A 17,767-nucleotide genomic window follows, 5' to 3' on the forward strand; every position below is an offset into this window, starting at 1 on the left:
ACCTAATTCGTATGGTTGCCATTTAAAGTAAAGAATTAAAGTATTAATATATATTGCCTGCAGATAGAACCCAAAGCTATCTGGTGATTTAGAACCATCATGTGATACAGCATTTATTTTTTTTACAAAAGTAATACAATTAATAAGCTTAAAGCTATTTGGCTTAAACATCCTTAACTCACTATGGACAATAAAATATATTGTAATAAAAGAAATATCTAACTCCATTGTAAACATACTAGTATATATTTTTAATTTAAGTTTATCAAGTGGTGAATTCCCATCAAAATTGAAACAAGCTGTAATAATACCATTATTCAAGAAAAATGACAAACATGACCCAAACAATTATAGACCAATAGCTCTTTTATCTATTTTTTCAAAAATTCTAGAAAAGATTGTTAAGGTGCGATTGGTTAACTTTCTAAATAAGCATAGATTTTTTAGCAAAAATCAATTTGGCTTTCAAAGTAAATTAAATACAAGCTCTGCTCTAATAAACTTTATGTCTGAAGTATACACAACCATTAATGATGGTAAACTTTGTGCCGGTATTTTTGTAGACGTAATGAAAGCATTTGACACAGTAGACCACGGCATATTATTGTGTAGGATGTACAATGCAGGAATTCGTGGAGTTCCACTGGCGTGGTTTCGATCATATTTAGAGGGTAGAAGGCAAGTCACAAAAGTAAACAATACAGTGAGTGAAGAGGGTAAAATTGAATTTGGTATACCCCAAGGGTCAGTGTTGTCTGGTCCACTTTTCCTAATATATGTCAATGACTTGTGTAATGGCAATTTTAAAGGCAAGTTGGTGGCTTTTGCTGATGATACTGCATTATCCTATGAGGCGAATTCCATTCAAGACCTCAAGGATCAAATGCAACATGACATTAATATGCTTAGATATTGGTTTTCAAGTAACCTTATGGTTATGAGCCCGAAAACAAAGTATATTATTTTTAATATGACTAAACAATTGTCCTTTTGTACCGGCCTAAAATATCATGAAGTAACTTGCTCCCTTGCCCAAAATCTTTGCACATGTCCAAATCTAGAGCAAGTGGATAGTATAAAATATCTAGGGATATGGCTTGACAGCAAACTTAGCTGGAAAGAGCACATAAATTACTTAAAAACAAAATTAGTCAAGTACATACGAATATTTTATATGCTTAGGTCCGTTTGCTATACTCAACTGATGAGAACAATTTATTTCGCATTTATAAACTCTAAAATAGATTATGGAATAGAAATATGGGGTGGAACATATTTTACCAGCCTAAAACCAATCATTACTTTACAAAAATCTTTCATCAGGATAATGCTAAATAAAACCAAAACTGAACCTTCATTCCCACTTTTCAAAATTATTGAAATATTACCTATCAGGAATCTATATGTTTACAAAGTTCTGAAAATATATTTCAATAGATGTGGCACTGATAGAACAAATCCAAGACATACTAGACTAAGAAGTAAAAACAACGTCTATGTACCCAAACCTAGACTAACAATATTTAAAAAATTCTTCTTATATTTGGCTCCCACATTTTATAACCTTCTTCCCGAGCCCATCAAAGCAAGTGAAAACGTCAATGTATTCAGCAAATTAACACGAAACTACTTGCTCGAAATAGATAGTATAAACACATTTTTTACCTCATTGGTCTAACAATACATCATAGTTATTTTTAATAATCTTGCACTTATTAAGTCAGGGATGCTCGATATGTCCAAATAAGCTGTAAGTTCAGGACACTCCAAAATAGTACTGTAATCACGAAGATTGACAGTATAGGGTCAGTTTTCAAATAGATAGGTAGACAAGGTTTTGTTGTGATAGGTTGCTGTGTTAAAGCTATTGTTTGAAGCCTAGTTTTATATATTGTTTTAATTTTGTAATAAAAATAGTGTGGTAATGGTGACGGGCTGGACTTTCCAACCACGAGTTGCTCCAACTACCAAAAATGTTTGTTTCCCGCACAGGTTCTGTAACCTCAGGGCTTTATTGTTCGTTATTTAATAAAATAATTAGTTAGATTTATGTTGTGAAGAGTATTGTGTTTTTAGTTTATATTCGAATAAATACAATAAACATGTAATACTAATACAACACTTATGTACAACTTAAGTGTATAAATATGTATTGTATTTTACCTGTTGTATTTGAAATGAACAATAAAGAATTTTTCAATTCAAAAATTCAATTCAATTCAATTCAATTCAATAAAGGCTATAATTAATTATTTAACTAAAACCAATGAATATTGATATTTATTTAAAGGGGCTTGTAGACGGGTAAAGAAGGGAAGGCAAGATGCTTGCTGCAACTGCTCATCAGCTGCACTTACCTTGTGTAAAGGGTTATTCCTTAGTAAGTATCCAGTAAGTCAACTTGAGAGTAGTGTAGCCAGTGGCTTGCTGTTTACCCCTTCTATAAGCAGCTTAATTTGGATTTGATGTATACTTAAAGTAAAAGTAAGTTAAAAGTAGTTAGTAGTTAGTAAAGTAGTTAGTTAAAAGTAAGTTGTAACTAAAGTAATAAAATTAACTGTAGAATGAACATGCTTTTCTTTGAAACGTACGAAATTGTATACCTTAAAAAAAAATAGTAATGCCATCAATTTTTATCATTTAGTAACTTTTTTATGATTTAGTCAACAGTGTTATAATAACGTAAGAATTATTTGCTCTCGTTCCCTATGGGCGTTATAATTTTTACTTTTATTTTTCAATACATATAAGGAAGATACATATACTACTTTTTGTTTATAACCACAATTTAATTACTTCCGTTAAACTATTTCCAAGGTGAATTCACTATGAGACTAGACATAAATGAAAGTGGGAAATATCCGGCTACAAGGTGATCTCCTTCTTACACGATGAATGCAAGCACTGGGATAGATCCCAGAAAAATATAGGCTACTTCTGAATATTCTCAACTCTTCCGGATATTCTCAATTGATGATTAAAAACATTTAAGTAAAATCTTAATGAATTCTTCAAGTCATAATGTTGGTTGTTAAATGTAGCCTATCTTCATCAGAAATTATTCCCGGAATGTTTATGGATGGTTTATGTTTGTGGATTACTATGACTTAGTTTTTATTTTAAAATATCATAATATAATACTGTTTAGACTGATAGCGGCATTGTCCTTTGATTGTTTTAGCTAAATGAACTCTTAACATCTAAACATAAAAATACTAACAATGAAACGGAAAAACGCGAGTGTTTCAGAATCCATTAGGCATTCATCATTCTATAGGATGTCCGTATGTAAAATGAGTTGAATGACGAGAGTCTCTTTATGTAGGGACGCTAGATGAACCGATAAAGAACTCGAGCAGGAAGAGGACACGAAAGAAGATCGAATGCAGCTTCTTTTTCCTACCCCTCAATGGAAATTATGACATTGCCTAGTACCTAAAATAGATCATTTGAATAAGAATAAGAATAACAATGAATTTATTTTCTTGAAAGCAATGTTACAAAATATTACAATTTCTGCTTTATTTATCAGCTGATTTCACTGCGTTTCTATTATACACTATCATGCAGTAAGCAAATAACATAACTTAAGAAACAAACATAACCTAAATGATATTGTGCATACAGATAAAGTTAATCCGTGTGATGTGAAGTTAATTATGATGGTGAACATTCTTATGAGTTTTACGAATAAAGTCATTGTCACCATCAAAATGTATGAACGCACTCAACTAAGCTCCGTGGGACCATATACAGTTCTCGAGAGCAATGAAGTGCTTTAAAATCTTATTACAAAATAAACAATTTTCTTTCCGTAAAATAGCTATTTCTGTAATATTTCTCACAGATTTACTTCTTTCCAACTTAATACATTTCCTAGGGTTTCACGATTAAGTGGACATTGTAAATAAAAAAAGTGTGAAAACCCATCTCGATTAAATAAACAACAAAAACAAAGAATGAAAACTATCCCCAAGGTTGCAGCAGATCGGTTCATCTTCCAAGATCAATCATAACGTCCAGAATAGAATGGTTCTTCCAGTCACCTCTTGACACCTGTAATGTGATACATCACTGCAACAATGGTCACGTGATGAACGGTGCGTGTGTGTGTGTGTGCGTGATGACGTCACTGGACACAACCAATCATTGTGTCCGTCCCTCTGTCGGTTCAGAAGATCCTCTATAAGTAGCTACAGGTACAACGCCCATTTCACCAGTCCCGCCCTGTCCATCGGTTGGATTTTAGACATGAAACAGGTAAGTTATTCCATATTTATTTGGTTTTGACTTTGGATTGATGCTGTTATGTTTTTTTATTAGATTGTGTTGAGGTATAATAAATCATCTATACTAATAAGACGTAATTAATTATTGCAATTTTATGAATATTTGTATCAATGTGGTTTAATTTCAGAGCATTTCATAGTATGAGTATTTTAAAGTATGCATGTTATGAAAATATGGGGCGAAATAAAGATTAACAAAATTAATTTTAATAGAAAAAGTTGATTTAAATATTTGTTACTTCATTATACCGTACATATCCTACGGGAAATGTCTCAGAGTACATAATATTTATAATCTACAATTAATGTTTATACTGAAACATTTTATTATTCTATATTAAATTTTGTTGATATTTTATAACAATTTTAAAGTAGAACTTATTCTATTATTTTGACAGTCTTGATACACAAGTACACTTTGTATGAAATCCCATATTACCATTTAAAGGCAGTTTTACAAAAAACAGTTATACATGTTATAAATATAGATATTAGTAAATTGAAAAATGCCGAGACTACAATCTTACAATAAAATTAATGCGTATCCAAATTGCATTACAAGTCAATACAAATTTACTAAAGGTTGTGGATGACAAATGTTCAATAAATAACCTCTAACCCCCTTTTAAAAATGTTTTATTATTGTTTATAAACAATATAGTTTTTAAATTCATATTGTTGTAAAGCCAATTTTTTTCGATTTTCCTTTCCATCATACAATATCCACTAACAAAAACAAGTGAACAATTTGCTAAAGATAGCTGTCATTGACCTACCACTCATTCATTGGTCATTGTAGGGTTAGCGTAGGTTTCATTCCGTTTCGATATTTCTCTTTCCAGCATTTGTAAATATAGCATATTGATCTCGTAAAAATTTGTTCTTATTTTATACGCCTATGACAATTTTCAAGGAGGTATAGAGGAGTTACACAGAAGCTTTTCGGGATGCGGTCCAAACTGATATGATTTTGTTTAAGTCAATTGGTTTTAAATCAAACAGTAAAGAACATTACATTACATATAACGTATTTTCTTAGGTATAACACTTAAAAGTGGTATAATAAACATACAAATTTTGTTGTTTACCATGGTAATTAATTTGATTGGTAATTATGTGCCATTTAGTACAGTATTTAATATTTTTTTTTGTAAAAAAATACAACCGACTTCAAATGCTCTAAAAAGAATGAAATAATTTCAGTAAAGTAAACTTTTGTATTAGTTAAGCTCACGTATTTTAAGTCGGCGCGGCTCTATGATGATTTTTGATACAAAATTTAAAGAGGATGTCCACATTGCAGGTGACTATCTATAACTAAAGGTGATTATAATCTTATAGTGGTATTATCGAACATCTTTAAAAAGATTATAATGCATTTACATATTTCTAACTTGGAAAAGTAACGTTTTAATTTTAAACTAGCTTATTTTCCCTATCATAATATCAAAATAAATAATTTTCCTTTTCATATAGAACATTTGTGTGAGTGTTATTTTCACTATGCAATCATTCTGAAGTAAACATAAATACAAGAAAATACTTCCTTTGATATATATAAACAAAACAGTTTAGTATGTTTTTTTATACATTTATGTTATCCAGCGAAAATTTATTGATTTTCAAAATACACTCTCAATATCTTTTATTTTATGCATATTTTTGCAGTTAGAGCCGCGCCGACTTAAAATACGTGAGCTTAACTAATACAAAAGTTTACTTTACTGAAATTATTTCATTCTTCTTTCATAATTCTTTACCATGGTAGTTAACATGATTCTTATGCGTTTGATATAGGTCGTATCCTTCTAAGAATACCCTTTATATTATTTTTTTACACCTTATTTTTTTCCAAAGCTGTGAAATACAGAGTGGATGATAAGCAATAGCAAAGACAATATAATGATTTTACAACAAAGTAATACAATTATTTGATTTTACAGTTAAAGTCAATCATCGTTTGCCGGTAATATATTTGTGCTGCTGTTATAAAATATACGATTAATTACTAACATTATTGTTACAAACTAAGTGATACAAATGCGTTTTTACGGTTATTGATTGAGTGGAAATCTTTTCGTTTTCTCTTTTTTACCCGTTCAAAATCTCAGAAAAAAATACTCCTCTAGAATAAACTTGACGTTTGAAAAGAACTTTGAACTCTTACAAATTTACGAGTTAGTTAATCTTCTCAAGCAGTTTGGTATGAAAAATAAGCCTCGAAACACTATATATTTCTGTAGCAATGCAAACCTACTTAGTATTCTGGTCTGTACGCCTTGTACGTACGTGATGTGTAAAGACCTACGTGAGATGGTGAATTCCCGCCAGACTGTCGAGATTTGGCATCAATCAACCCAAAGGGTCGTCCACCTCAGTTGACCCCTACGAGAATTCATGATGATACAATAAATATCCTTTTAAAATTGCTAACTAATTACCACATCTTATTTGAGACGTAGATTAGTATTTAAGTTCATATTTGATTTTTTTACCACACTACACATAGTTTCAATAAAGAGCTTAATTCTAAGTACAAAAGAATGTAGTATAATGACGTGTAGATTACTTTAAATTTTATGAGTAATTTGATAACACAGTTTTAAATAGTAAATTTGTTTGGTTCAACAGGTATCTTTTATTCTAATATGGTAGATAATAGAATTGTTTGAATATATTGCACAGATTCATGATACAGCCACCAGCCATGACTTAAGAATATAATTCAAGTTTTTCAAAATCCTCGGTACATCATACTACGGATAGTATGTCTCTAATTACTGAAGTTTTCTCGAAAATGGTAAATTGTATATAGTAGCCGATTGTATCCAATGGTGCTGCAGTAAAATGTAGTCGTTCATTTAACACCATCTCGTAAACCAACCAACAGCTTCGTGATTTTCCTACGTATGCTAACAATACAGTTTTATAATACTTATTGTAGCCTCTGAAAAGGTTAAAAAATTTAAACAAAGATTACCAAAACATAGTTTACCAAACGTATACAGTTTTTTTTCAAACAACCAAAATCGCATTCATCATTCAGCTCCCATTACAAATCGAGTTCCAATAAATATGCAAAGACAAGGATCAACAAGGCGGTGGTTGTTTGACGTATTGTTTGCTGATCCATTGTTTCTAACAATGCATTGTGTCATCAGCTGGTACAAAGCGTATTCAGCATACTGCGGATGATGTCTAAGATTCAAAGCATTGTTGCTGAGGTCAAGGCCCGGGTTTCGTCCATCGCTCAATGGATTGTCAGTGTGTTCGTTAGTCAATGATTGATTGAAAGGGAATTACTAGATTGAATGACATTGGTTATTCCATGTGACGTCTTCATTACGAAGTATAATGCTGAACTGAGCTATGTGGTAAGATTTGGAATATTTACAATCGGATTTTTTTGGAGAAAGATTTAATGACAATGGGTATTCAACTGAATAGATAGGCTATCAGGGCTATTGTCAGGAATTGATATGATTTTGAATTTTTTTTATGGAATAGGTTATTCTTTGAGAACAAAAAAAAAGGAGACGAGTATCAAATTCAAACAATCACTAATAATTGTATGCGATAATTCTATGCCCTTGTTTGTAGAACACTATTACGGTATCTGTAAAGCCACTTATTAAAGAAACTTATACATCTCTCAGGAAAAGAAAAGTTTTTTTTATCGGATGAATTAGGTTTGATTCAATTTGAATTTTTAACGCCTACACGATAACTTGTCCATTAAAATCTTTAAAGGTTACTAAACAAAATACATTATATTTTTGCATTAATCGTATGTAAATAATATTGGACATTAAGTTTTGGTTTACATTTGGGTTAAGAATACTTAATTATGTCTCTAAAAACTACAAAGTGGATGAAGATATTCATTATTGTTTTTCTCTGTGCAAAGATAGTGAATTAAATTCTTGAAATGAAGTAAAGGAAGATTATAGAGTATAACATTATTTTTATTGATATAGATGTAGGCCTGCCTACCTTAAGTTTCTTTTTTGAAGTGAACCACAAGATTATGAGTATATTACATAGCTAAAAGTGTTAAATGTTTGGTTCTCAACAATATATAATCACTCTGAAGTCTGAACTCATCCCTAGATCACATGAATCTCTTCAGTCCTAGTGCCCTTGAACTTCAGTCCCAGTTTCCGGTCTGGGTCTGATGTAATTTTACTTTCCCTCCAAGATGCGGAACGACGCCAGAAACGCGGGAAGTAGAACGCCGACCTAGCGAAAGTGAGAGTAAGGCCAAGTTTAGTTCAGTCTAGATCTACTTTCTGTGACTCACTTTCCTCGATACGAACGGATCGTGGACCACTTTCGCTTTCTGGGTTGGATGGCTTTCTCTCTCATGGGCTTCCATTAATGCTTAACTTTGATAATTTGTTTCTAAAATATCCATGATTTTATTTAAAAGCTTTTAATTAAAATTTGCAAGTAAAAGCATATATATAAAACATACTCCCTTAGTATATATCTCATCCGTATGGGTCAGCCGAAGACAATTTTATTCCTATTTCCGTCCGGTACACTGTAGGGGTCGTGTTTTGTTTACAATTTGTTTCTTATTATTTCAGTCCCTAATTTAAAACCTCGTTTTCCTAAATAAAATTATCTTATCATAAACAATAGCTCCTCCCCAAGCATCATGATATTACCCCTAAAATAATGGAGAGAAGATTTCGTCGACACTAGCGATCAGTGTAACCAACATGAACTATACACGAAAAACGGGCTTCAAAATTTACAATGGGATGAGAAGTCTACTCGGTTACTATGCTGCGTTGGTTAGTCAATGGTAAAACTTAACTTTAGCGATCTAGTTCCAGCCATAGCCTAATAATTTGGTTGATTACGAGAGGACAGACTATTGCCAAATGATAAAGGAGATAGTTCAATATTTAACATATCCTAAGTATTATGTTTTACATTAAAATACCATTATCGTTATTCGTGTCGTAACTTTTTTCAGCCCTCAATTTTTTATTCAAAATACACATAAATTCAAGTTAGGGCAACTAGCAAGATAACTTTTACAAGCGCACGTATTTGACCCCTGGTTGTACGTGCAAATTTGTTCTATGGACGAGAGCTTTATCCAAACCTATTTCATGTTAATGGTAATTTTGGTCAAACACTTCCTAAGATTAATATTGCAATCCAAAATGTACAGTAAGGTTTATTCAAATGATCCTCACTCTGCAATATTTTATCCCTGTAGACTATAAGTATATTGTTTACAGATAATAACACTGCTGTTGGCACTGTACACCGTGCAAGCCAAGCCAAGACCCCAGTACCATCATCGACCTCTGCTGGGTTCCATAGCGCCTACTCAGCTGCCTCCCCTGGGAGACGATGTCCACGGGTCACAAGCAGTCCAGGGGGGCGAAGACCTGGACGTTCACGAGGCTAGGAGCTACCAGACTGGCTACCGGCTCCAGAGTACGGGATACCGTGTCCCTGTCGATCCCCAAAACTACCCTACTCAGGCAAGTGATATTTGAGTTTACTTATTCACCTTAGTATTAACCATGTTACTCTAGTAGGTTGAGAAATTATATTACATTAGTGTTTTGCTATATTATAATCTGAGATAGTGCATATGAAACACAAAAATTATATATGGATATGGACTAGTAATGAACTTTTACACCATTATTGGTTACGGTGTTGTGAACTGCAATGTAGGAAAACTAAAAAAGCCAATCAGCGATCCAACTTGCGATGTGCCTCTACGCCAATTCCTTAATTTATACGCCATAGTTTTTTAGTTGGTCCTAGAAAATATCATAAATATTATGTATTGAGATGTTAAATTCACCAACCTTACAATTAAAATATTCCCTATAAGGCATACACTTCTACTATTCCCATTTAAGCTAATCTTGACTTAATTTATCGGCCTTGGAGACAAATTATAGAAATAGAGAAACAGAAGTGAAACAATACAAATTATTTTGTTTTATCGAAAGAAACTTGGATTTAAACATTATTGTTATTTCTTCGCCTATCATCTTTTACTACCAGGTGCCTCCTATAAGGGCCAATGAAGCTGCAGATATTGTCCGTACCTACGACACAGGTTACCGACTCCAAACCACCGGCCCCGTCAGCTACCCGCCACCATCACGACCCACGGGGGCGCAGCCCGAGTACTTCCCGTACTCCAGAGTGCCTTCCCAGCCTGTCGACTACAGGACCAACGTGCCTAAGGACGTGGTGCCTATACTGACATACTCTAATGACGTTGCTTACGACGGATCTTACAACTACAAGTAATTATCTTACATACAAATTATGAATACATATAGGCTTTTTTATGGTTTCTTTACTTACTAATTTTACTTAATTCAGGGGACTTATCATCCAATAAAACCTCATTTAATTACTCTGTTGGTTGTGTGAGCTTCAAAAAGTTAATGATGTTTAAACTACTGGGTAATACAGAAAAACTTATAAAATTATTAATATAAAGAAGTACGCACTAGCTTCAATTTTTTTATGTTGCTTAATGCTAGCTTTATACGTAAGTATTATCTTTGACTATTAATACAACAACTTCTGTATCCAATAGTCAATAGTATTATGTTCTTAAATAGTAACGTCACAGGTTCCGTATATGTCATTAGAGAATAAAACATAGCCGGCTTATAGACTTAATTTACTCATTAATTTATTCGAAATTATAATTACCTTCACATTCCTCCTATTCTTCTAATCTGTGCTTCGTAATATTATAGCAGTAAACTAGAATATTATTAAAAGGTCTCTTATTCTGTATGTGTAACATGGATGGATTTAATCGCGCGTTGGATAAAACAATAAATACAAAACCTAACTCAAGGGCCAAAAATATTACAACTTTTAAATTACGTACGAGTAATGAGTTCCATCGATTCCCTTGGTATGTTTTAGTTACGGATTGTTAAGCAAAATATTTTCAATATAATGTAATTTCACCAATCAGACCAATAAGAAATCAAATTAAACGTTTGTGTGAGAAAAAAATTGCAATATTTTGGAGTTCATTATACCAGGGGCCACCGTAGTTCCACCAATGACTATTATACTAACAATTTACAATACAACTTCAATCAATCGGGATGGTTTTATTGCCCAACCTGGAGGAGGTAAGGCCTTTGGAAGGATGAGTGATTGTAGCAGAAAGCGAACGGAAACGCCAGTTGCCTCATGATGCCCACTTATGTCACGCCCTGTAGATGTTCTTGGAACTTCGTCAGCTGTGGTCGTCAAAGGTCACAGAGATTGGTGGTTACCGTGGGAAATGTAGGATAAGTGCTAGGGTTTATGAAATATTTGATTCTAGGATTCTAGGATACATTGTGTTTTGTAAAAGAATAGGTTGCATAGAAAATTAGTTTAGAGGTTCAGCTTTAAAAATCCCAACTCATTAAAGTGTAGTTTCAACGTGGTAATTTTTTTATTATATTTGAGTTAGTAGACCTATACATTGTCTTAATATTAAGACTAAAAACTCGTTACAGCTCTAATTCGTCCTTGTAGGACAATTCCAGGTTTCGGAATTTTGTAGACGTAAAATTATTTTCAAATGTTCAACACAAAAAACGACGTGAACAAATTCACGTGCCAATAAAAAAAACTAGCTTTTAATTGCAAGGTCACTGTAAGGCTCGTTCACATTTGACCACATTTAATAATATATTGTTACTATTTGAATTTACGATTTACCTTGATATTTAAACTTTTAAAAGTTGGCCCTTGGTCAAGATTTGCCAGATCTTAGTCGGTGACAAAGCTTTGATCTCATCCATATAACTCTTATCCACTACTGGTATTCAGTTTAAACATAAAATACTATGTATTAACATCTTAAGTGTATCAACCGATCGAATAAATTTAAATTTAAACATTGATCCTTGATCCTTTCAAACATCAACGGCCTTTCAAAATCCAAAATATGTTTTTACCAGATTCAACATACTTAGCCTAATTGGTTGACTACTGGAAATAAACCTTCAAATAACGAATTGAATATGAAGTCCTGTTGCACCTATTTGTTTCAGTTTCCATTCAATTGATGATTAAGAGATAGAATTTATTATTTATATAGGATCAGTGTAAAATATGTGTATATTAGATAAGCATGTCAAATCTAAACGATTTTCGTTCCAGTTTCGAGACAGCTGACGGCATCGCCCGCCAGGAGAGGGGTGTTATGACCAACCAGGGTACGGACTCTGAGGGTCCGAGTGTCCAAGGGTCGTACTCCTACACTGCTCCAGACGGTCAGCTGATCACCGTGCACTACACAGCGGACGAGAATGGATTCCGAGCCGAGGGGGCGCACCTGCCCACACCTCCTCCGGTACCTGAGGAGATCGCGCGCAGTCTGGAGTTTATCGCGAGAGTTAGGTAATTATATGATTGCTATCAAGGTGTTCTTAACTATGCAGTTAAATAGATATAGGTGTCTTAGGAGAGGGCTATGTATTGAAGATCTACCTACACGAAAAGCCATTCAACTTTTTGTGTAGTTTAACGTTTCCAGAGTAAAATTAAACTAAATATTTATCTTACTCAACAAAATAAACTAACATTATTTGATGTGCCTTAGAATTATTACAACAATTGGTCACAATAACCGTGAGTTTTACAGCCTTACATTAACCAACAATAATAATTGGTTTAATTAAACTTTCCAATAATTCAAGAATGTGTCACATTTTCACGTTCACATCGAATCTAATATGCCTGATTGTATTGCACCGACCATACTAGTAAATTATAGGCCTACCCGTAAACTCAGAATAAAATAGTCAAATTTAACTTACGGGTTAAATACCTGTTTAAAATTTGTGACAAGCAAAACGAGAGTGGAACAGTCACAATACCTTGTAGAAAGCACTTCAAAGGTTACAATCAGATGAACTAGTTACTTTAGTGTTTTGAGCACAATAGAAATCGTGAGTTTAATTGCATCTCTCGGCCAACTGTCAGGGTCATCACTCAACCATCCTTTGTTAACAAAACATTTATTCTAGAACATGGATCTCAGCTCGACACGATGATATTCTTTTCTCAGGATTCCTCTCACTTTAATTACAGCAGGTCACAAAGGTCAAGAAACAAAACGAATAGATGAAAGTCAAGGTTGTGAGGGTTCAGAACAATGTAAATAGTATTGATGGACGAGCTTTGCTAGTAGACGAGGTTCTACGAGTAACTTCTTCTTAATAAAAAAATCAATTCAATATTTGCAGTAATAAAAATATATTCTAGAACAAAAATACAAATTTCTTTTGGAACAATGTTAACAATGTTGAGGGTCGGTCTAATCGTTCAGGTAATATATTATATAAGCATTTTATGATTCGAATATATACATGATGTTATATACATACTAATACAGCAACCGTAAATTGACTTTGATTGCAGGTTTGCTGCAACGGTGGTATTTTCGTTTTATACAAATACAACTTGCTCATGTTGTTACAGAGCCTCCCAGCCCGCCGGTGCTGCAGGTTACGAAGACGACGGACAATATCATCCAGAACTTTACCGGGACCTCTCCTCATGATCTCATAGTTCAAACATTTAATTTATACTTTTGTACCTATATTTGTCATTAAATCCATCTTTTTTAAACATCTTTTAATCCTACCTTAATATCAAGTTATCATTACGTAGCATTACAAACCCGGCTTGAAGATTGGTTGTGTTTTTTGCAATTGGTTAAGTACAAAAGCTGTAAAAAAATTTGTCATTAATTATAAAACTGTTTAAAAATAATTAAACTTTTAAGTAAAAAATAATTGGCAGATACTCACTATATAATATTAAGCAATATTCTAATAGTATAATGGTAAAATGAATACTTATTCACATTGATTAAACAAGTTTAAACGTAAAATAAATGTTGTTTAGAACATATCGGCGAAACAAAATGTGTGTACATTCTAATGTCTTACTTGCAAACCAATTTTATCACGACAAACAAGTTGAATTCGGAATTTGATAAACACAAAACAATACTAAATCAAAAATAACTTTATAAATAATAATTCTTACAAAAAATATAAAAAACAACAGAATACAGCACAGTAGTATTAAGTTAAAAATCTACCTACTGCCATTCACTTAAATTTATTGAATTTGACAATCCATCTATGTGGACCAAAACCTTTTCTTCTTACTGATACTGGATTGGGCCATTACAAAATGTATACCTATCAAAAGATTGCATATTTTGTGAAGTTAACAAGTTGGTTTGTGTGAAAGAGATTATTCAACCTCAGTACACTTCCTTAGCTCAATTGAATTCTTTATCACCCATTTAATTAGTTATTAAATGTGGAAATCCATATACACAGTGTACATGTAGACAAAATATTACTGTACAATTGTCTAGCTTACCATATAATTTTACTTTTTAAGTATTACAGGAAAGAGTTTAGCAAACAATTAATTTTAATTCATAGTTTTGTCAAGAGCGCCTTGAAACCAAGAATGTTTGTAACGTACAGTTGGGTACGCAGTGTTGCGGTCGGAGAGGTAAGGAGCTTTCAAATCCACATAAAATTCGTTTATTCACACGGAAATAAGCTTGGGGATAGAAAGATAAAAGCTTGTTAAAGTGAACCTTTTCTGGCAATCTTGTAATCCTAAATCTCGTTAACAACCTAAACTATGAAGGCACAAAACTCAGTAATTTAAGTTAAAACCATAACTTTTAATAAATTCAATGATTTCATTTTTAGCTGAAACTGCTAGCTGGTAATGCTTGGGGGAAAATTAATCAATATTATCATTAGCAAAGTACTTTTATCTGAAATGTTTTACGTTACATTCACATTTTATAAAATTCCATTAGTTTATTAACACTGAGTGTGGAATCCACACACTGAATATCGTTATTTGCGTTCGAATACATAGCATTTTCTACTTACTCTTCATTTTCATACTTAATACTTAATAATCATAAAAAGAAACTAAAAAAGCCTCAAGGAACTGAAAACTCTTGCCTCATAAAAATTTTGGGTACGAACTAAAAAGTAAACAACCTCGCATAAGACTGACGAACTGTTAATTAGATAAAAAAACATGTCATAAAATGTAAAAATGCCTTCACAAAATAATTTGCCTGTTTAAGGCTTACTTGCGAAATATTTCAACAACATTTCAAACCTGACATTTTTTTACTGTCAACGCAGTTAATTAGGAAGTCGGGCTTCATATCTTGCCATAGGCATGGGGTGTCCCATCAGAAGTTTTTAACGTTACCACTTACGCACTATTGTTTTATTTTTGGTTGTATTATAGACTCTCCCAAATTATAAAACATTACTTAATAAAAAAAATTAAAAGCTAAAATATTAGTAAACAATGGATTTATTATACGATACATAAACCTAACAAGAAAAAACACTTTGTGATCATAACCATTATTGATGCAAATTATTCTTGATTGCCGGAATCTAATAATAATTAATTACTAGTATGATGAAAAAATCCACTAGCATCGTAAGTTATGTGTTATAAAATTTAATCTTTTTGTCTATAGAAATAAGTAGTGGAATTTATTAGCTGTTTATATTTGAATAGCCTTGGCTTGGTATTTACTTTGTATTTAATATTATTGTGCTTCGCCTTCAAAGCTTAGTTAATACGTTTACAGTACTTGGATGGACGATGCATGCATTTCATGTACTGAAGGCACCAGGAAAATCATATTAAGACCACTGACACAAGTTTAATTTTATTATTATTTGGTATTCACTTTATTTTTTTAGTTTTAAAACAGGTTTATTTAACATCGTTTAAGCCAAAGGTAAGTGAGGAATAAAAACTATCGGTTATATAAAAATACAGTTGTTGGTAAATGAACATAAAATCTATAAGTGACAAAATAACCACATAAATTACGTTTGTAAGCATTTAAAATGACCACATAACAATTTTTATTTTCATCTACGCTTTGACAAAGTAAGAATGTCAAAGCTAAGACGTGTTGCCTTAGTGCTTTAGTGTTTGCCTTAAGGCCGGTCTACACGCAAGGATTTACCGTACGTTTTACCTGCGCAAGTAAATCGTTGCAGTCAAATCGTTGCGTGTGTACCGCAAAACTGTGCATTTTTTAGAACTGCGCGGAGACGGAAGACGGAGCGATAAAACTATTGCTGAGAGCATAGTTTTGACAACGTTTTCAGACAAGTCGTTGCGTGTGTACACTATCATCCGTTTCAACTCCGTCTTCACGCTCAAAACCCCAGTATGCAGTGTTGTCTTCACGTGCTGTCAGAGGTATAAGTGTGTTTTTTAATTACGATCGCAGATCTTCAACAATGTTTCCGTGATTTTATTGTTGAATTCATCGAACTGTGCAGAAGTGTCCTTAATTTGTGGAGGGTAAAGAGTAAGGAGTATAGTGACTGTGATAAGAAAAATACCTAGATACTTTTGAAAAATATAAGGCAGTAGAATCAAACGTGAACAGAGAAACTATTATGAAATTGGTTGTCTTTTTAGTAACAAACGTCTTGACCATAGTGGGTGCCGTCGTCTCTCAGACTTATTTCTTTGCTTTCTTGTGATACTGGCTGCAGAAATCGACCACAAAAACACATCTTCCATCATATTGCATGCACATAAACTGAAAGTTATCACAAAACTGCACTAAAAGTTGGTGCTGAAACCTGTACCGTGTGGACGCATTTCTTTGCAACGATTTGACTGCAACGTTTTACCTGCGCAGATAAAACGTTCGCGAAATCCTTGCGTGTAGACCCGCCTTTAGTGTCTGTCTCTATGTACACAGGGACAAAGTATTAGCATAGATTAAAAGAAGTTGAAAACGGTTTGCCAAAAACCAGGCGTACCACCAATGTACCTGTGTGTAGCCTATCTAACGAAAATGATTTATTTATATGTCGTGTGTTTAAGCCATTAGCGTAGCTATTCAAGCGGTTTTAAAATGATAGCTCACCGTAACATTTAACACTACCAATGGTACAATTTGGAACTGATAACAGGTAATGTAAAACCAGTTAGTCAATATTACAAGTTCGGGAGATACTAAAACATATATTATTGTAAAAAAAAAAAAACATTTAATTCCTCAGATGAGAAAGCACCTCAAAGTAGCAAGACACAATCCCAGCCAAAGGAGGAAAATAACAAAATAAAAATAATGAAGAGATTTGTTAAGTTTTCAAAATAAGAAAAAAATGTTTAAATAAGGCATTAAACTATAGGCGAACCTATAGGTGAACCCATTAATCATTGGTCATTTCAGGTCAAGATAATGGATTAACCGAGACTAAGGTCACGTGTCCGTCAAGCAAATTCTGACAACGACCAGAAATGAAAACAAGCAACATGTAGAAGGGATGTGCAAAGTCGCAAAAATAAACAAATGTTTTTGATTGAGGCAATTTCATTTATTTGAGGTCAGGTTCAGGTTCAGGTACGTGAATTTAGTTGAT

At 32.9% G+C, this 17,767-nt stretch overlaps 1 protein-coding gene across 1 annotated transcript; it reads left to right on the forward strand.

The window, feature by feature from the left end:
* Positions 1–4,190: 4,190 nt before the first annotated feature.
* On the forward strand, positions 4,191–13,910 carry LOC128985478 (uncharacterized). The gene is made up of 5 exons (XM_054405001.1): positions 4,191–4,260; positions 9,545–9,793; positions 10,332–10,579; positions 12,459–12,698; positions 13,782–13,910. The coding sequence occupies exons 1-5, from the start codon at positions 4,252–4,254 to the stop codon at positions 13,861–13,863; spliced, it is 828 nt and encodes a 275-aa protein (XP_054260976.1). The 5' UTR covers positions 4,191–4,251; the 3' UTR covers positions 13,864–13,910.
* Positions 13,911–17,767: the final 3,857 nt, after the last annotated feature.

This window comes from Macrosteles quadrilineatus, unplaced genomic scaffold (assembly GCF_028750875.1).
Source record: "Macrosteles quadrilineatus isolate MER2022 unplaced genomic scaffold, UCM_ALF_1.0 Scaffold_2__2_contigs__length_208266976, whole genome shotgun sequence".
NCBI lineage: Eukaryota > Metazoa > Arthropoda > Insecta > Hemiptera > Cicadellidae > Macrosteles > Macrosteles quadrilineatus.

Excerpts from the sequence above, each read along its gene's own strand:
- LOC128985478 (XM_054405001.1), top strand. Across the intron at positions 9,794-10,331 it reads CCCAAAACTACCCTACTCAG|GTGCCTCCTATAAGGGCCAA; the intron begins GCAAGTGATATT and ends TTTTACTACCAG. Across the intron at positions 12,699-13,781 it reads GAGTTTATCGCGAGAGTTAG|AGCCTCCCAGCCCGCCGGTG; the intron begins GTAATTATATGA and ends ATGTTGTTACAG.